This window comes from Mytilus californianus, unplaced genomic scaffold (genome assembly GCF_021869535.1).
Source record: "Mytilus californianus isolate M0D057914Y unplaced genomic scaffold, xbMytCali1.0.p SCAF_9, whole genome shotgun sequence".
NCBI lineage: Eukaryota > Metazoa > Mollusca > Bivalvia > Mytilida > Mytilidae > Mytilus > Mytilus californianus.
In genome coordinates, this window is record NW_026262745.1 from 5,797,479 (window position 1) to 5,818,856 (window position 21,378).

Below are 21,378 nucleotides of genomic sequence, written 5' to 3' on the forward strand. Positions count from 1 at the left end.
ATTCTTGGGTTCATTCCAAAATGTTTCATACAGTTATAGTTTCCTTTATCTCTACACATAAGTATGACAAATCCAACCTTTGAACATATAATATCTGTACAAATGATCACCATAATCCACATCAGTTCAGTAAATCTCCCATCTTTTTCATTGACAGGGTATACAGATAACAGCTACCACACCTACATCTAGTGCAGTGAGACTGGAGACGGGCTCTGTTGATCTAGAGATCTCTAACCGAGTACAGATGGCAAAAAGTGAAGACAGCCCTAGTATCCCTACCACATCTAATAACCAGAAAATGTTTATCAAGGCTCAGGTTGATCTTAATGTAGCCCTTGGACAGTTGCTGAAGGTAAATTAAGCAAGGTTAAGGTGGATCTAAATGTTGCCCTTGGATAGTTACTGAAGGTTAATTCAAAGAAAATTGTATCCTCTAAATTGAAGTTCATTTGCATTTGTAGTACATGAGAGATATTATTTATTATTGGGCTATATAGCAATTCACTGGGCTGGGTATGAAATTTTTACTTCTCTGCCCATCTGTTGATCAATTTGTGTTTACCATTTTTTATCAATTCTTTTATTGTTTATTTGTTATAGGTCATTAAAATAAATATTGGTTGATGAACAGTATATTTCTACCTCTTTAATATGGTTCAGTGAGTTTTTTTGAAAGTCTACAGTACCAGTAAAGTAATAATTGTCTCGCCTGAGACGAAAGTTGCAGAAGGCGAGACATAGATGTTGCTTTTCCAGTGGCAGCATCAATAATTGTTAAGTTTTTTGCTTAAGTCAGTTTGATAGGAACTACTTGTGTTAGATCAATGATATTTTCTATAAGGTTGCATTACTATATTAAAGTACATCTCAGTTTGATGATCATTTTCAAGTGCTATCCTTTATGTCATTGTCCAGCAATTTTGAATTGATTAGCAATCTTGCTGTCCATCAGATTGTCTTTTTCTGAATTTTATTGCCATCTCTGTGTCACCAATTTATTTTGAATTAGAAATGTTTATGTTAGGTAATATTGATTATAATATAATTCTGACTTATTTCAGAATGCTTTATTCGAAGAAGCTGAACCGGAATTCCAAACCATGGCATTTTTCAAGACAAAAATAGCAATTAGAAATGCTCTTCAGGTAAATATTCTATATATAAGAAATCGCATCATTTCCACAAGAAATATGCATTAATTCAGCATATAACATTTATTTGTGTGCTATATAATAGTACTTGACAAAATACGACAAGAGTTAGAAAATATGTGGTTTTCTAGAGTGTGACTTCGTTACTTTGTGTGTCACTGTTTGAATTTAAAAAATGTTTTATATCATCCAAAGAAATATATGTTGTATACCATTCAGAGATGTTATTTGCATTTTACATGTTATATTATCCAGATAAAAATTATTTGAATGCTATATATTATCCAGAGAAATATTTTTATTTTGTATATTGTCCAGATTAAATTCTAGAAAAATATTGTGCGTGTTGTTGTTTATTAATGAGAGAAATGATTTGTGTTTGTATATTTGCAGGATGAGATGATACCAGGAGTATCAGCTGACCAGGAGGCTCTACTGATCACCCTTACCAGACCTATTATCCTTATTCAACCTTTAGCCTTTGACAAAGGTAACAACACAGTTTGGTTTTTTTAATGAATTTTTTAAACAAATATTTGTTTTATGTGAAGATCATTAGACCATCATTTGCATTCTGTAAATTCAGAAATTATTGTGAGGTATTTATTTATGTGAATAATGCAACTGGGTGAGTTTTGCAATGACTCATGCTCTGATATCTGATATCTGATTCATTATTATTCGTTGGATACCAATTTTCATAGATTTCGTTAGTACAGGGGAACCAAGAATTTAAATGTTCAACGAATTACTAATTTCTATAGTGATTTATGTAAAATCTAGCAAAACCACGAAATAAAATATCCACGAAAAAATACAATTTTTCCTCATTCTATGAAAGTAGGTACCCATGAAATAAACGAATCCACAGTATATCTGTATGCAGGTTTTCCTGCAATCACAATAATTAATCTTACATTTTTGTCCTTTCTTCAAAAAGTGCAATAATAAATGCAAGCAATAATTTGTAAAGGTATGTTGACGAATCGACCTTTGATAGAGGGAATGGAATGATAAGATATAGTATAACAAACACTATCATTCAAATTTGGGTTTCAGAAAAAGTAGTCATACCTCATTATCTCATAAACTTTTGTATGTTGAAAAAATGTACTGTTATTGATGAATCCATTTGTTCTAAACACTTCATAGAGTTCTTCAGTATTAGTGATTAACTTTATATTATTATTGTATGTCATTAATAATGTATTTTATTCCAGCTGTACTCGTGTGGTTAAACTACAAAAATGCCTATGAGTACTGGACAGAACAAAGAATGGCATTGAATACTGAAGTAAGTAAAGATTAACTCCTGATGCATGCTTCATTACATCAGTGATAGGTTAATACTGGACAGAATAAAGAATGGCATTGAATACTGAAGTAAGTAAAGATTAACTCCTGATGCATGCTTCATTACATCAGTGATAGGTTAATACTGGACAGTACAAAGAATGGCATTGAATACTGAAGTAAGTAAAGATTAACTCCTGATGCATGCTTCATTACATCAGTGATAGGTTAATACTGGACAGAACAAAGAATGGCATTGAATACTGAAGTAAGTAAAGATTAACTCCTGATGCATGCTTCATTACATCAGTGATAGGTTAATACTGGACAGAACAAAGAATGGCATTGAATACTGAAGTAAGTAAAGATTAACTCCTGATGCATGCTTCATTACATCAGTGATAGGTTAATACTGGACAGAACAAAGAATGGCATTGAATACTGAAGTAAGTAAAGATTAACTCCTGATGCATGCTTCATTACATCAGTGATAGGTTAATACTGGACAGAACAAAGAATGGCATTGAATACTGAAGTAAGTAAAGATTAACTCCTGATGCATGCTTCATTACATCAGTGATAGGTTGATAATTTTCATTATGTTAGATTCATTTTAAGAAAATATGGAATCATTTTTTTCAACAACCTAACAACTGAATTGAAGCAGCCTTTTGAGGTTTATATATGGTTTGTAGATAAAGAACTTAGGAGATTTTTCAGAGTAAATGTCTATAAAACTAAGTTCTACATAGTCTGTTGAGTCATTACTTACAAAGATTCATAAATGATGTGATGTAAAATGTTCAGCTTTATTAGAAAGATATATTAAAAAAAAGATTTAATAAAACATTTTAGTTCTTATAATACTTTTTTTATTTTCATGAGTTCAATTATAGAATTATACTTTATTTAATAGAAAGAAAGAATTAAACACTTTTTAGAGACATAAGACATTAAAGCAAACAAGTTCAACATTTGATAACACTATTCCTTTATTCATAATAAGACATATCTGGCCCTTGTTTTTATATGACCGCAAAAAAATTTTGTGGTCGTATATTGGTATGACCTTAGCGTCGTCGTCGTCGTCGTCCGAAGACACATTGGTTTTCGCACTCTAACTTTAGTTTAAGTGAATGGATCTCTATGAAATTTTACCATAAGGTTCAATACCACAAAAGGAAGGTGGGGATTGATTTTGGAGGTTATGGTACCACCAGTTAAGGAATTAGGGGCCAAAAATAAGCATTTTTTTGTAACTTCTAGACATAACTTGTGTGTTAGTGTATAGATCTCTCTGACATTGTACCACAAGGTTCCATATCACAAAGGGAATGCTGGGATTGATTTTGGTGGTAATTGCCTCCAAATTTTAGGAATTAGGGGCCAAAAAAGGGGCAAAAAACAAGCATTTTTCTAGTTTCATGACAATAACTTGTGTGTAAGTGTATGGATCTTTATGAAATTGTACTACAAGGTTCCATATCACAAAGGGAAAGCTGGAATTTAGTTTGGGTGTAATTGCCCAAAATGTTTAGGAATAAGGGGCCAAAAATAAGCATTTTTCTAGTTTCCAGACAATAACTTGTGTTCAAGTGTATGGATCTCTCTGAAATTGTACTGAAAGGTACCATACCACAAAAGGAAGGCTGGGATTGAGTTTGGGGGTGATGAATCATAAGGGGGTTCAAAAAATTTGGGGGGAAGGATTTTTTTTTCCTTTTTTTTCTTCAAAATTTTCCGTTTTAAATTGTTTATTTCTGATTTATATATAAAAGCAAATAATAATGATATGGTTTGAATAGGTAAATTAAAAATTTTTAAGTTCTTAGACCACATTCATTCTGTGTCAGAAACCTATGCTGTGTCAAATATTTAATCACAATCCAAATTCAGTGCTGTATCAAGCTTGAATGTTGTGTCCATACTTGCCCCAACTGATCAGGGTTCGACCTCTGCGGACGTATCAAGCTGCGCCCAGCGGAGCATTTTATTTCACAGATAATCTTACGACTAAGATTAATCGTAAGTTGTGAACAATTCAGCATACTTACGATCAATTTTAGTCTTAAGATTTTTTGTCTAACACAGTCTCGATGAATATCTAATTATTTCAAATAACTTGCAAAACAAATAGAAAATAATTAAAGAATGAAGTCAGGAAGTGTGTGAAATTCTTCCATCTATGTGAAGTCATGTGATTCATATTTAATGTATTGTAAAACTTTCATTTTACACACAGGTTCAGACTGCTACAAGACAAGTGATGGGTAGGATTCCACAGTTTAACACCACAGCCCCGTCTACCTTCAGTACACTATATCTACAGGTGACGGTAGACGATATGGGAATATGTGTACCTGTAGAGAGTGTACAAAGTCAGGTAATGTACTGGTTCTTGGACAGATCAGATATAATCATACCGTTTACTAACACTATTATTTACATGAAACCTAATCCTTTTTAATATTTTAAAAAAATTTAGCAATTTAAGCTTAACATATAACCACATGTAACCTTTAATTACTTACTTAGTCCTTGCTATGCCTGATGGCACATAGGGCACGGACAAGTTACATATAATCTTTGTTTACTTCCTATTTTAGGATTTTCAATGGTCATTGTCAGCTTATCAAATCATGGAACAGGTAACAAACAGATGTTTATAGAAACAGCTGATTCCTTTTTGTTTCTTTATTTACTTTAGCTCATCAACTGTTTATTATACACCTTATGAAATAAGCAAACTCCTATTTCTTTACACTAAGTACATAATCAGATAATCTAGCAGTAGTTAAACAGATGCAAAAGAACAATGATGAATATGTTGGAACAATTTACATTTTGAGATTTTGCTTTATTATTTAAAAAAAGTTCGAAATGACTTTAACATTACTGCATGATGAAGAGAAATAAAGGGTTCAATAGAAACATCTGAATGTGCTAAAAATGTGAGTCAGACACCTCAAATGGATTCCTTGTCAAGGTTCTCAGCAAAATTTTATATTTCACGGCCATTATATTTTTTTGGTCTCCTTTTCCACTATCAACATGCAGAATCGGTATCAAAACATTACAGCCAATGTTTGCCTTCTCCAAAATTATGTTCAATCTGTCAAGCATGCATTCTGTTTGTTTTTCTGTGTGTTTAGTTGCATTTCTTTGCTAAGTTTAAATTCCTTGTTCGTTGGAATATTGAAAACATAAAACAGATGATCAATAACTTTCATCGCCTTTGTTTTACAGCAAATTACATGATCTGTGTATTTATATTTTACAACATGATGAACCTGCATTTGACATTGTTTTTGGTGAACAATGCAATTCATGGCATTCATGTTTAGTTATCAGTATCATTGAGAATGTTGATATTATTAATTTCAATTTTACATACTTTTTTTAAAAATTTTTGCGGTCGTATATTGGTATGACGTTGGCGTCGTCGTCGTCGTCGTCCGAAGACACATTGGTTTTCGCACTCTAACTTTAGTTTAAGTGAATGGATCTCTATGAAATTTTACCATAAGGTTCAATACCACAAAAGGAAGGTGGGGATTGATTTTGGAGGTTATGGTACCACCAGTTAAGGAATTAGGGGCCAAAAATAAGCATTTTTTTGTAACTTCTAGACATAACTTGTGTGTTAGTGTATAGATCTCTCTGACATTGTACCACAAGGTTCCATATCACACAGGGAATGCTGGGATTGATTTTGGGGGTAATTGCCTCAAAATATTAGGAATTAGGGGCAAAAAAGGGGCAAAAAACAAGCATTTTTCTAGTTTCATGACAATAACTTGTGTGTAAGTGTATGGATCTTTCTGAAATTGTACTACAAGGTTCCATATCACAAAGGGAAAGCTAGAATTGAGTTTGGGGGTAATTTCCCTAAACGTTTAGGAATAAGGGGCCACAAATAAGCATTTTTTTAGTTTCCAGACAATAACTTGTGTTCAAGTGTATGGATCTCCCATAAATTATACCACAAGGTTCCATATCACACAGGGAATGCTGGGATTGATTTTGGGGGTAATTGCCTCAAAATATTAGGAATTAGGGGCAAAAAAAGGGGCAAAAAACAAGCATTTTTCTAGTTTCATGATAATAACTTGTGTGTAAGTGTATGGATCTTTCTGAAATTGTACTACAAGGTTCCATATCACAAAGGGAAAGCTGGAATTGAGTTTGGGGGTAATTGCCCAAAACGTTTAGGAATAAGGGGCCAAAAAGGGGCCAAAAATAAGCATTTTTCTAGTTTCCAGACAATAACTTGTGTTCAAGTGTATGGATCTCTCTGAAATTGTACTGCAAGGTACCGTACCACAATGGGAAGGCTGGGATTGAGTTTGGGGTGATGAATCCTAAGGGGGTTCAAAAAATTTGGGGGGGGGGGGGGATTTTTTTTTTTCCTTTTTTTTCTTTTTTTCCTTTTTTTTTTCTTTTAAAATTTTCCATTTTAAGTTGGTTATTTCTGTTTTATATTTAAAAGTAAATAATAATGATATGGTAGGAGATACACACCAAACAGGATGTGTAAATTATTATATAATAAGTATTGTGCAATAGCAAGAAATTTTCAATTGCACAGTATTGCACAATAGCAAGAAATCTTCAATTGCACAGTATTGCGCAATAGCAAGAAATCTTCAATTGCACAGTATTGCGCAATAGCAAGAAATCTTCAATTGCACAGTATTGTGCAATAGCAAGAAATATCCAATAGCACAATATTAGGCAATAGCAAGAAATTGTCAATTGTACAGTATTGCGCAATAGCAAGAAATATTCAATTGCACAGTATTGTGCAAAAGAAGATACTTCGTATAAATTGCTTATTTCTTGACCAATTTCAATGGGGTTTTATTCTTGAATTCTTGGGGTTCTTTAATATGCTGATTCTAACCGTGTATTAAGTTTTTGGATTTTGGGCCCCGTTTTTAAATTGGTCCACATTTAGGTCCAAAGGGTCCAAAATTAAACTTTGTTTGATTTCATCAAAAATTGAATTATTGGGGTTCTTTGATATGCCGAATCTAACCGTGTATTTAGATTCTTAATTTGTGGTTCCGTTTTCAAATTGGTCTACATTAAGGTCCAAAGGGTCCAAAATTAAACTTAGTTTGATTTTAACAAAAATTGAATTCTTAGGGTTCTTTGATATGCTGAATCTAAACATGTATTTAGATTTTTGATTATGGGCCCAGTTTTCAAGTTGGTCCAAATCGGGGTCCAAAATTAAACTTTGTTTGATTTCAACAAAAATTGAATATATGGGGTTCTTTGATATGCTGAATCTAACCATGTATTTAGATTTTTGATTTTTGGGCCCCATTATCAACTTTGTCCACATTGAGGTCAAAAGGGTCCAAAATTAAACTTTGTTTGATTTCATCAAAAATTGAATTCTGGGGGTTCTTTGATATGCTGAATCTAACCATGCATTTAGATTTTGGATATAGGACCATAATAGGTGAATGTCCAATTTAAAATTTTTAAGTTCTTAGACCACATTCATTCTGTGTCAGAAACCTATGCTGTGTCAAATATTTAATCACAATCCAAATTCAGAGCTGTATCAAGCTTGAATGTTGTGTCCATACTTGCCCCAACTGTTCAGGGTTCGACCTCTGCGGTCGTATCAATCTGCGCCCTGTGGAGCATTTTATTTGTTTATGATTTAATGTGGTTCAACACAGTTTAATAAAATAATGCTGAAAAAAAATGTTCACTTAAGATTTGATAAATAGACAGGGAATGAAAACTGCCCACTTAAACCATAAAGGGGTAAGAAATACAGAGTATTTATCTGTCTATTATATACTTAGTAGTTAATACAGATAAATTGTATGTGTAATACAATCATTGGCAAGCGTGCTGTATCAGCCACCCGTGATGATATCGATATCAGCACGGTTGCAAAGGCTTCATCACACCTTTAATCTGTATGACGTCACGTCATCGATTGCAGTCACTGTTGCAAAGGCTTTATCAAACCCCTAATCTGTATGACGTCATGTCAAACCTATAATCTGTATGACGTCATTTCAAACCTCCTTACCTGTATGACGTCATGTCACATAAAAACATCGACGTGAGCTCGAGGTATATGTATATAATAAAGTGTATATGATATGGCTTTTTCAATATCACACACCGTATCAACCCTCAACCAATATAATCCCTCGAGCAGAGCTCTTGGGATTATATTGGTGTCTCAGGTTGATACGGGTGTGATATTGAAAAAGCCATATGATATTCTCTATCTATATTTGATTTATTTTTATCAAACAAAAGGATCTTTGTATTATTGATTATGTCTGAAATCATTTCAAGGAATTTGTAAGATAATTCTTAAAATTTGATAATTATGTAAAATCACTTGTGATTTTCAGGCAATGTATATAATCACTAATGATTTAAGTAATTATGCAAAAAAAAAAGATCTACATAATACCTAATTATACAAATTCACTATAACAGATATACCTCTGGGTCTGGTTGCTCCTGTATTAAACAGATTTTCTTGCACTTCACTTTATAACCCAGTCCTGTCATCAATTCCTCTGAATTTGAAAAGAGACTTTAGAATGGAACACTGCATTCAGCTGATGCACTTTATTCTTTGTGAAAATTGTTTACTGTTCATTGACTTTATTTTCTAATTTTAGTTAGAGGTATCAATGTTTGCTGTATTATAGTGGCATATTAGATTAACAGTAACAACAATTTTTTTTTCATTTTCTAATGATTTATTTTTACAGAATACACATACCAGCAGATTTATAGACAGTGAACCTGGTGTAGCCTTGGTGATGACCTTGAAGAGTACACAGATCTCTGCTTGTTCTTCTGGATCACTAGTCAGCAAGGGCAAATTCCAGGGTTTGTCTTCTTTCATTTGTACAGTGTTCATTTTTATAATTCAGTGGTCACATTTCAGATTTGAAATTTCTTTATGATGTTAAGTTTTCTGTTTTCAGCAACTCAAACTAAAGCATTTAAAAGGAAAACAAAGGCAGATCATTGGACATGCCTTCATGTGACCCCCCTCCTTAAAAACTGCAAACATTTCATAAAAAGCATTAGATTTACAGAACTATTTTGCTTTTCTCAGCTTCCCATTCAAATAAAAATCCCTCCAAAAATGTTTTTATTATTTTATTAGGGCCCCGCCGAATGGCGGATGCCCTATATTGATCAGTCTGTCCGTCCATCCGTCTGTAACAAATTGTGTCTGCTCTATATCTAGAGCACCGTTATGATTTCAAAGTTTATACTTGACATGTATATTAACCAACACCAGAGGGTGTGTCATAATGTATGTACAACTTCCTAGGTCAAAGGTCAAGGTCAAAAACTTTGGTTTTAGTTGACAACCCCATGTCCTATGGTAAAGATTGTGTCCGCTCTATATCTTGAGAACCGTTATGATTTCAAAGTTTATACTTCACATATATTAACCAACACCAGAGGGTGTGTCATAATTTATGTACAACTTCCTAGGTCAAAGGTCAAGGTCATAAACTTCGGTTTCAGTTGACAACCCCATGTCCAATGATAAAGATACAGATTTTTTACCACACATTATTCACAGCGGGACCCACAGAGATGGCTCCCATCTCAATGATATCTAGTTGCATATGTTTTAGGGGGAAATAAAAACAGAATATTTACTTTAAATACATTTAATGTATTTTTTTTCCAGACTTTTGTTTACGATTTGCCAATGATTTTGAAACATCTTGGGACGATTGGAAACCAGACTCTAAAGAAGATCCTATAATGAATGCCTGTGTTGTACCAGAGGGGACATATGAAGTTTGTTCTAGGACAATTAACAAACAGGCTTCAGGTAAGAACAATATAAACCACTGTGAATTCACTGTAAATTCAGTAAATGTTATATGCATTTATTATTTGAACCATCATCCCTGATGACCAATCAAAATTCAAGACAGTCATACGATTTAAAACAATTAAAATGAAAAAATGCTAGTTTTTATTAATGTGATGAATATACTGGTTCATTGCTAACATAGATTAAACATCAGAGTAAATTCTGAACAAAAGGATTTTCATTTGACAAAAAAATGTGCCAGTTTATGAATATATTTGAACAGTATCTAATCTAAGGGTATTTTGTGGACACTATTGACTGCTAATTTGGTGTTTTCACCAGTTGTAGGATGATTGTCATGAAATCACAGTTATGATGCATTAAGATAAAATTAAAATGATTTTGTATAGGCCATATTAAAACTTTTATTTATAACATGAATTAAAGAATAAATTATTTACAGATAATTCTATAATATTTTGTGACATGGAGATATATGATATGTACAATTTCTAAAACATTACTTTTAGATTAAATTTCTATGACTAAAATAATCAATCAGTGTCATATATAACAGCATCTAAAGATTTTCAGGTTCACTGCAGATTTATGAAAGATTATATTATTATTTTGATAGACCCAAATGGAAATGCCAAATGGATACTAAATGTCCAGTGGGAAATGAAAGGAATAGACGTTCATCTTGATACAAACATTGGGAAGAGGTTATCTTCCCTTGGAGGTACTCTAACTGCTCTAGCAGGAGAACCAGATGATGAAATGGGAGAAGATGAAGAGGGAGGGCAGGATATTTTCTCCCCTAATGAATATGAGGTAGCTGTTTTACACAAAATTTGTCTAAATCCAATTCTTGTTGTTAATTTTTGTGTCGAAGCTTAATACACATAATATAGTTTAATTATGAATATCTGATATAAAACTAGCTATAATTTCCAGCAAAGGTAATTATTATCATCTTTACGTGTCTTTATCAAATGTATATACTTTTAATATACTTTTAATATTCTTTATTATATTATCATTAAATTTTCATGGTTTAAGATAGAGGGATTTCTGTAAGGTACCTTATGAGTAATATTTATTTTATTAGGACCCCGCCTAATGGCGGGTCGCCCTATAGTGATCAGTCTGTCCATCCGTTCATCCGTCTGTCTGTAAAAAATTGTGTCCACTCTATATCTAGAGAACCGTTATAATTTCATACTTTATACTTGACATGTATATTAACCGACACCAGAGGGTGTGTCATAATGTTTGTACAACTTCCTAGGTCAAAGTTCAAGGTCAGCGGGGCCCACAGAGATGGCTCCCATCTCAATGATGTCTAGTTTTACATGTTAACATATTTCATATGGTATGTCTATTGTGTTAAATTTGTGTAATAATGTATTTCTGCTCGTAATATTTCACTGTGAAAGTTAAACTGCAGCCAATACTATAATGTTTAGTACTTTTACATCTAGTAAAAAATGCATGCATAAGAGTGCTGGTTATAGTTGAAAAGAAAGAATAGTGTGTATTTCTTTGTAACACAAGATCCCTACACAGACTTGACAAACCCAAAGCAATGGAAGAGTACATTTATAAATGTTCTTTATCAAAATTCACAGTTTGGCCAAAATAAATCTATGAATTTTTTTTGTCTAAAACTATGAACAGACTTACAAGACATAGGTGTCTAATGAGATCACAATATAACATTATATATATACTTCTTTATAGACCGAGCCTTCCCCTAGAAGACCCAGCCTGATGTTAGATTCATTGCCAAGTTTTGTTTATGACACCACAATGGATCCAAAACAAAGGTTCAGACTGATTGAAAAAGAGATGAATGAACAGGCCAGGATTGTACAAGACCTTAGGTAAAGATGTGATATATGAAAGCTTTTGTCATATAAACTGTACATGAATAAGATATGGAATATAAATGATTGGATTTTGTCTGTGAGACAGCAACCCAGCAAAATTTGGAAATCCTTAAATAGACATCCAGAAGTCACTATACAATGATCAGCATTGGCAAGCTTTGAGTGGTGAATAAATATAATAAAATTGGTATACAATGTAATTTCAATAAAAAATGTGTCACAGGAAAAGAAGCATCAACCGCAGGCATGTAAACATCTGGTAGAATAAACAATATGTGTGTGTCTTGTCAGCATTGTAACTGATAAAGATATTTCTTTTTCTCTTGGTTGTTAAGAGTCCAAAACTTTCATAATTTCTCTCATATGTATAAGCATCCAGGATCATGTTGATTGAGTTGTCTGTCTGTCATTTTTATTTACAATCCTTCTGAAAGAAGTTTTATAGTGATTCCAATGTAGATTTTACCTATTCTTTCAAGATGTAAAGTATCAATTTTCTTTTTTGATAAGTATACTTTTGTGGGGATTACCATGTCATTACGATGACATTCTACAAATAAAAGAATTCATTCCATGTGTCTGTAAGTTGTATACAATACACCTTATCATGCTATTTGTCTGCCTTTATGGAACACCACAGAAGTTCCAGATACCATATTTTTTAAAGTTAATGCATAATTTTGTCATTTTAGTCTCAACAGTTCCTTCAATCGGTAATTATTTGTGTAGTTCTTGATAATCAAGTTTTTAACATGCAACGAATGTTTTATCAAATGTTGTTGATATTTAAAATAAAAGATCGTGTGTTGGATGGATGTAAAGAGTTTTATTTCCATTTATAAACTCAAATATTGCTCATACAAATAAATTTTGTTTAGGAACATAAGGTAACGGTAGTTTTATTTTGTACATAAGTGCACAGTACAATTATAGATGTGGATTTTACTGTTTTTCAGCATTGTGCACTTATACTTGCTAGCTTTACTGGAAAACTGTGTGAAAGACTGTCAAATTTAGAATAGGAAAGAAATATTAGAGGTCAATCGTTCATGTATCACACTCAATTCAAACAGGTTTTATGATGCTGATGAAATAAATTCATCAAAGATACCAGGCTTATAATTTTGTACTCCAGACATGCATTTTGTCTACAAAAGACTCATTACTCAAATCAAAAAAATTAATAGGCCAAATTAAGTACAATGTTCCAGAGCATTGAATACCCAAAAATCTGAAAGGTTTTTACAGCTAAGGTAATTGATTCCTGGGTAGAAAATCCCTATTATTTCGAACAATTCAAAGTTTTGTAAACAGAAAATTTATAAAGATGACCATACCAATGATAATTCATATCAACACAGGAGAGCTGAATGCTGGGCTTGAGATGGTACCCTCTGATAATACCCACTCAACTAAAAAATTGGAAAAAATAAAAAATATATCTAGAATTATATCTTATGAAATAAAGTTTCTGTAAATTTTCAAATCAATTTATCCTTAAACTAATTGTCTACACACCACACATATATATGTATTTCTATATATATAAAGGTATAAAGTCTTGCTTGAACATCAGGAAGAACAATCAGAGAAAGATGCTCATCTGTTGAGTGTATACTAAAACATTCATTTGCTTTGATTTATTGTTTATTTGTAGTTTTCTCACAACTAACAGATCATGTTTTATTTAGTACATTCTATATATGCTTAAATTTGTCTAATAAATAACTTTTAAGATGTGTGATTTTCTGATTGTCAGGCACAACATCAATATACAATGGTTTGGTGGTTTTCCAGCTATCAACCTTAAAAAATTTACATATTCACTCTCCCTCTTTCTTTTTCCTTTTTTTTTTTGGGGGGGGGGGGGGGGGGGGGGGATTTCATTATTAAATTAAAAACTCATAACACTACAAAAAGTCATTCAAAAAATAATTCAGAGAGCTTATGAAAAACTTAAAAGTAATTGAAGGAATAATCATATACCTGTATTTAAGATAGAACATTAAATTTTAGCTAAGTTACTAATACCCTGTGAGTTCATCAGCAGTGGCATCAACAAGAAAGTAATATAAGATTTCAAGATACAAATGTTATTTTCTTGGACCTAAAATGATTTCTGTCAACCAAAATTTGAAATTTGTAATAATTTCTTGATATCTTGTAGATCTATTCATGCAAAAAAAGAAACTAAAAACAAACTAAGAACACATACAACAAGAGGATAACCTTTGAAGTTGACAATATTACATCTGATTATAAACTTTGTATTTTCAATTGTCATATTAAACAGTTTCTCCTTTAAACATGTTTTTTGGGGGGTTCCTGTCAAAAGAAAATGTTAAAATTGTTATAGGTGTTTTTTTTCATAAAACAAACTCTGTGAGAGACTTTTCAAAAATATTTAGTTATATTTTGAATATGATAAAATTGATCCTATAGGATATTAATTATTTTTATTAAAATTAGCATTAAAAACTATTTTTGTTTTTACTTTATAGTTGGAAGAAAAAAATTCAGTGAAGCCATGATTATGGTAACAAATTACGTTGAAAACCATATGTTTCTATAAAACAAGGAACAACAATGAAGGGTTTGACTGAAATTAAATGATAAATAAGTTGTTCAGTGATCTAAACACTATAATGGGCAGTCTAGTGAATTATATGGGTAACAACATGTTGTAAAATGAAGAAAATTTCTTTAATATATAATATATATATATATATATATTTGTGAATACCATATCATATGTTTGCAGGCAACTAGGAGCAAGTCTACCAACTATTGAATTAGAAGCTAGAAAACTTGAAGAATTAAAATCTATTGTGTTTAGAGATTTTAGAAGAGAGATTTTGTTCAAACTGAAGAAACAAGGGGAAAGCAGGGTAAGATTGATTATATTAACAGAATGGATTTAGAGGGCATATGATACTTCAGACAACCAGCATTGATTTCTTTAGACAGAAAGCTGATCAGGATGAAATATTAGTATTATTTTGTTTTATTGATTGGTTGGTGTTTAACGACACTTTCAGCACTATTGGTTATTTTTTGGCAGCAGATTTTATTGGACGAGGAGGCCTGAGTTCCTGAAGAGAACCACAGTCCTTTGGCATGAAAACTGACTATCTCATTCAATTAAGATTAGAGTTGAATGCATTTTCCATGTGTGGGGTTCGAACTCCAAACATCAGTGTTGATAGGCTAGTGATACAGTAGTTGGACTACTTAGATCACTTGTCCACTGAGTCCCCTTTTCATGTAATAAAGTAAATGCAAAAATGTATGAGTTATGAAACTGCTAAACACAAAACAAATTACAGTTTTATGAAATTTAACATTACATGAATGATGAGGTTTACTAAGAAATATTTACAGAATCATTTGAGACAAGATGACTTAAGAATAAAAATTAAAATGTACTTTCAAAAATGCTTTGGTGTTTTGGTGCCTAGGGTATGTAAAATATCAACATTACCAGATTCGTTAAACATTGGTCTAGAAAATAACAGAATACAACAGTATGGAGGCCAAGCAAAAAAAATTGAAAAAGAGACAAAATGTTTCTTTTGTCTTATTTGGTGACTGCTATGCATGATGTACATGTAGCTTTATTTAATGATTTTTACTTTAATTGTTTACAAACCTTGCATTTAGCTCAGTATGTAAAAAATGTTATGTTTGTTATTGCAGACCTCTGCTCTAAAGGATCAGTTGGGTATAGGAAACAAACCTCTTCACTCTAGATCTAAATCATATGGTGGAGGTCATCATAGAAGGAGGTAACAACTATCTATTTGTGGATCAGAAATTAAATATAACATCATATTCATGTTATAATAAGTGATCGTAACACTGTCATTGGTATTTTAATTTATATTATCATTTTGGAAGAGTTATGACATTTGATGCAACCCTATTTTTAATACCTTTTAGGAAAAATCACAACATAATGTTTGGTTGTTTGAAAGAAGGTAAAAGCAGTATAAATTTTTAATTCAATATATATTTCATTTTCAAGCATTACTGAGAGAATTACTACAAGCAAAGATTAAATTTCTTACTAGTAAACAAAGAGATGCTTTAAATATACTGGTCCATATTCCTGCTATAGGCAGTTATATTTCTGACGGAACTGAAAGTTTTTTTGAAATTTTTAGTTCCTGTGGATTAATTCAATTTCTAAATAGACCAGTATATTAACTAAAGGACTGCAGAGGTATAAGTTTTAAGCAAAACTGAAGTATAATCTCATTTAACAAAATTTCATCAGAAAAATAATAACAATTTGATAGTATTCACTTTTTAGTCACAGCAGCTTAAAAAATATGGCTGTATATCAATCATGACATATATTTTGAGTAAAAAAAGTTTAGCAGCAACTCTTTTTAATTTTATATTTCAGAAATACAGTATACTTCTGAACATAACACAGATAGAATATAAATAGAATATTGTAACAAAGAAAATAAACCATACTGTGCAACTTTTACTCAACATTAATAAAATTTATTTCTACAACTTTGGACATTTTTTATTTAAAGTTTTTAATTAGGATTAAATATTTTTTACTCAGTATGTACACCACATGTTTGTGTTTGTTTCAGTCATGCAGATATGGACAAACTCGCTGCCTATAACCAACAGTCTAAAAGGATAGGATCATTAGATATATCTAAAACATTACCAGCTAGAGTCAAGTTTGGACAGACTATTTCTACAGCATATACTCCTCCAGGGTAATCATAAGTTATATTCAAAGAAGTTTTGGAAGCATTTTGAGTATTATGATGTTCCATAACACATAAAACAGTGACAGAAGCAACAGCACATCCCTATCTCTGAAAATTGTGTAAAAATACAAAATGTTTAAACATTTATTAACTTTATTGAAAGAATTGAAAGACAATAACATATATGACATCAGACATATAACTTTTATTAGAATAAATCATCATTCAACACATTGCAAGTGGATCACGGCACTTCATCTTTCTTCAGGGATTTCCTTTACTGATCTTTACTATTGATGTTATTTGACTCCGTAATTTGGCATTTCGGATATAAGCATATTCTGCTTAATTGCATAATTTTGTCTGACAAATAGGCTATGCAAATAACCGGAAATGACTGTACTGACAAGGTTCATGATTTTGAATAAACATGTTAACGTGTGAAAAGATTATAGTAATATTTTAAGTACCTGTACTCAACTGTGTATGCCTGCAAACTGAATTTTGTTTTTATGCCCCACCTACGATAGTAGAGGGGCATTATGTTTTTCGGTCTGTGCTTCCGTCTGTCCGTCCGTCTGTCCCGCTTCAGGTTAAAGTTTTTGGTCAAGGTAGTTTTTGCTGAAGTTGAGGTCCAGTCAACCTGAAACTTAGTATGCATGTTCCCTATGATATAATCTTTCTAATTTTAATGCCAAATTAGAGTTTGACCCCAATTTCACGGTCTACTGAACATAGAAAATGATAGTGCAAGTGGGGCATCCGTGTACTATGGACACATTCTTGTTATTTTAACTTTTGCATGGAAAATCATATATTTCATAGTCCTTTATATATTTGAGGTCTCTTACTACAAGATTTATGTTAATGTGTTTTACATTATTCACAGGACTCCCACATCACTGACAGAAGACCCCAGTATTCTGAAGGACTTCAGTTCTAGTAGTCCATCATCGGAAGCCAGAGCCTGGTACAGCAGGGATTCCACTACAAGCACTGACTCCTCGGATATCTCAGAAGAAGAAGAAGGGCGAATCAAATCAGAAGTCTTCTCTGATGATACAGAGTAGGTTTTTTTTTTTACCATTATATTCATCATTTGAAAATACTGACTTTGGGAGTTTTTATTTATTTGCATTCACTTTGTCCATCTGTTTGTCAGTCTGTTAGTAGTTCATAATTCTGTTCATCCAACAAATGTTGTCATCACACTTCTCTCCGGTACTACTAAACAGAATGATTTCATATTTGGTCAGCAGCTTGACAGTGATGAGTTGTAAGATGTCATCTCTTTTAAGATCTGTCAGAAATATACTTCCTGTTTTCAGATACTTCAGACAACAATGTATTTAATAAAAAATAATATTCTGTGTATCAAGTTGGTACATTTTGTTATTTTTTTAATTCACAGTGAAGAGGAGGATATAATACCTCCAGTAACCAATCCCAGTATAGGTAGTGGAGGATCTAAAACAACGATGGAACCTAATATTGACTTTGAACTGGATATAAAGGTCTTTATTGATAGTGGTAAATGTGTTCTACATCCAAAAGACTCAAAGGAAGATGAACTGAAAAGGTTGGAAAAATAAATATTGTACAAATATACTGGGTTTTTTTTTTGCCCCCTCCGCTGCGTCTGTACGTCCCTAAATTGGTTTCCGTTCTCTAACTTTAGATTGCCTCAACGAAATGTTATGAAAGTTATACCCAATGCTTATTACCACAAAACACAGATCAAGTTTGGATTTGGGTAGTGTCACTTTTACCGTTCTAGAGTTATGCCCCTTTACAAATGGAAAATTGCTGAATTTTTCGTTTCCGTCCTCAAACTTAAGTTTACCTCAACCAAATGTTATGAAACTTATACACAATGCTTATTACCACAAAACTCAAATCAAGTTTGAATTTGGCATCCCTTTGCACGTCGTATGCAAGCGGGAGCATCTTCTATGTCCCATGGACACATTTTCCATTTATTTAAAATTTAATTTTACTGTTCATATTTTCTCAGTGGTCCATTGCTGATTGTTAAAACTTTATTTGAATTGTGGAATACATCAACCATTGATCAAGCATGCTTGGTTTATCCTGAGATGAGCAATGCCTAAATTATAGAAAAGGACAGGTTGTGATAAGGGCCCAACTTTTCTTAAATGCAAACTTTTGGTTTAAGTTTTACTTTTATGATTTTTTACATGTACATAAAATTTCAGGCTATTAAAAAAACATAAAAAAACAACATATAGTCTGGGATGCATGATGTTGCGATTAACGAAGTTATGGCATTTTAAAAAGGCCTTTGATGCAGGTTAAAGAAAAAGAAAGAAAAAACATTTTGGTCAAGCCTTGTTTGCAAAACAATTGGTTTTACATACAAACTTTAAATTGGTATATTATGATTTTCAATGGATTGCCTTAAATAAAGATGATGAAACTGACAGATAGACTTTACATTGTTCAGAGTGTTCTTTTATAGAAACTTCAAAAAAATCAATAGATATGTGAACATATCAAATGTTAATTTTAGTTTATCTTAAAAATTGAAGTTCTGATATAACTGTTTAAATTGATTTGTATTCTGTAGGCAACAGAAACGAGAAAAGACTCCAACCATCAATCAGAGTTCACCTAAATCTGCCAGAAGAAACCAAAATATACCTGACTTTGGCCAGTTCACTGGTCAGACAAAAAAACCAGGACAACAACAACAGCCACAAGTGGAGAACACTGTCTTCTTCATGCCTAGTGTTGATGTCAAGGTCAGTTACATTAACAAATAAAGATTATATTTTTTTTCCCCTCAAAAGCAGAAAATTTAAATGAAATGAATTTTATTCTTGTGGTATAATAACAGTGTAAATGTATATTTGTTCCACCTAACAGAAGTTCCACTTGAAACTTTGTTATAAACAATACCATAACATCCGTTCCAGAGGAAATAATTAAACAGAATTGTTCTTCCATTTGGAACTTATATAATGAAGGAACTTCTATTTCATGACAACAGTAGTCATTGCTGACTGTTTAAAGTGCTGTTGTTTATTGTTATTTACAGTGTGAATGGCTTTGTGTAGCAATGAAGAGGCATCCATAATATCAGTAATTGTTTGTTCTTCAAGAATCAAATAAAGTTTGATTTGTTGTAGATAATTTATTTGTTATTACCTTTTCACCTTGTAAAGAAGTGTTTCTTGGATTCTGTTAAATGTAGAGAGCATTGGATTCCAGCAACATGTGCCTCAGAATGAACAACCTTAGAGAGTATTCCATTGCCTGTTTACTGTTATAGACATATATATGAATAGGCCCTAAAAGTTGGACAGAACATTTGAAATTGCCATATTTCAGGATACCATTTGTTTAGATGATTATGAATATCAAATCTGTCACCCAGCATTGGTCCTAATTTGAGAATAGTTGGTCTCAAATTTATGCAAATATGCCTTAAATCTACTTATTTTTTCCCATCAGGTTTTGTTTGCTGTTTAGGCCTTAGAATTTGTGTTTAACTGCCTTGTACAATGCATCGAAGTAGACAATGATAAAGTAAAGTAAAATTTGTTGTCAAATGCCTACTGCAAACAAAGGGAAAAATTGGACACAAATAAAAATTTCTGGACATCATGTTAATGTGATATGAATAAGGAATCTGCTTTGTACTAGACCCACACAGTTAGCTGGATTTTAACATGTTAGTGCAAATGGTCAAAACGTTTAGGAAGACATGTCACCCTTCCAAAGCACCCTAGTTGGATTTTGAGCCTACCAGTCTTGTCTTGTACGCCGCTTACTTGCAGAGAAGCAAAAAATATTAATTTTAAAGTTTTGTTTGACCCTAGGGGGGAGGGAAAGCACACCCTCCCTCACACTAGTGATGAACACTACAATAGGACCACTGTGGCAATACAAAAAAGGATATTTCAACTTCATACTGTGTATAGTGTATTGAAGGATTAATGAATTCAAATATTATTGTTATGATATTAATTCATCAATTTTCTACTAACAGGTTCATTACAATTCCAAAACTACTAATGGTACTATAGAATCATCTGTTTCACCTGAATCAGCGAGAGACCTCCTACCACAGGAGGATGCTTACACAGAAGAAGAAGTGGTTGTCATTAGGAGACCTAAATCCAATCAGTTTATTAGTCCAAGTAATAGTACTGGTTCTGAATGTACTGATTCCAACATTAGTTGCAGACAGAAACCTGGTGTGAAAAAGGCCAAACTTTATGCTTGGTTGTCACTGCAGTCATTACCTGAGGTAAAATTATAATGCATTTTTTCAACTTCAAAAATATTATTGTTAAATATGATTGCAATTGGAAATCTTCTGCATTTGTATTTGTCCACAGAACTTGCTATCATAAAATTTTGAAATGTTCTTGTAATTAAGAAATGTTTAACAAACCTTTTTTAATATTTCTGTTACAAAATGTTGATTAAATCCAGTCTGC

General features: G+C 32.2%; 1 protein-coding gene across 1 annotated transcript in view; it reads left to right on the forward strand.

Moving 5' to 3' along the window:
* The window catches only part of LOC127716121 (transmembrane protein KIAA1109-like), an 84,503-nt gene that overhangs the window by 44,831 nt on the left and 18,294 nt on the right, over window positions 1-21,378 (forward strand). Inside the window, exons 32-47 of the mRNA XM_052222203.1 lie at window positions 158-355; window positions 1,065-1,148; window positions 1,548-1,644; window positions 2,375-2,448; window positions 4,690-4,830; window positions 9,209-9,329; window positions 10,153-10,299; window positions 10,922-11,118; window positions 12,028-12,170; window positions 14,938-15,064; window positions 15,873-15,961; window positions 16,787-16,918; window positions 17,802-17,978; window positions 18,324-18,491; window positions 19,500-19,674; window positions 20,925-21,185. Coding sequence (XP_052078163.1) covers window positions 158-355; window positions 1,065-1,148; window positions 1,548-1,644; window positions 2,375-2,448; window positions 4,690-4,830; window positions 9,209-9,329; window positions 10,153-10,299; window positions 10,922-11,118; window positions 12,028-12,170; window positions 14,938-15,064; window positions 15,873-15,961; window positions 16,787-16,918; window positions 17,802-17,978; window positions 18,324-18,491; window positions 19,500-19,674; window positions 20,925-21,185 — 2,331 coding nt within the window. The remainder of the gene's footprint in view (window positions 1-157; window positions 356-1,064; window positions 1,149-1,547; window positions 1,645-2,374; window positions 2,449-4,689; window positions 4,831-9,208; window positions 9,330-10,152; window positions 10,300-10,921; window positions 11,119-12,027; window positions 12,171-14,937; window positions 15,065-15,872; window positions 15,962-16,786; window positions 16,919-17,801; window positions 17,979-18,323; window positions 18,492-19,499; window positions 19,675-20,924; window positions 21,186-21,378) is intronic.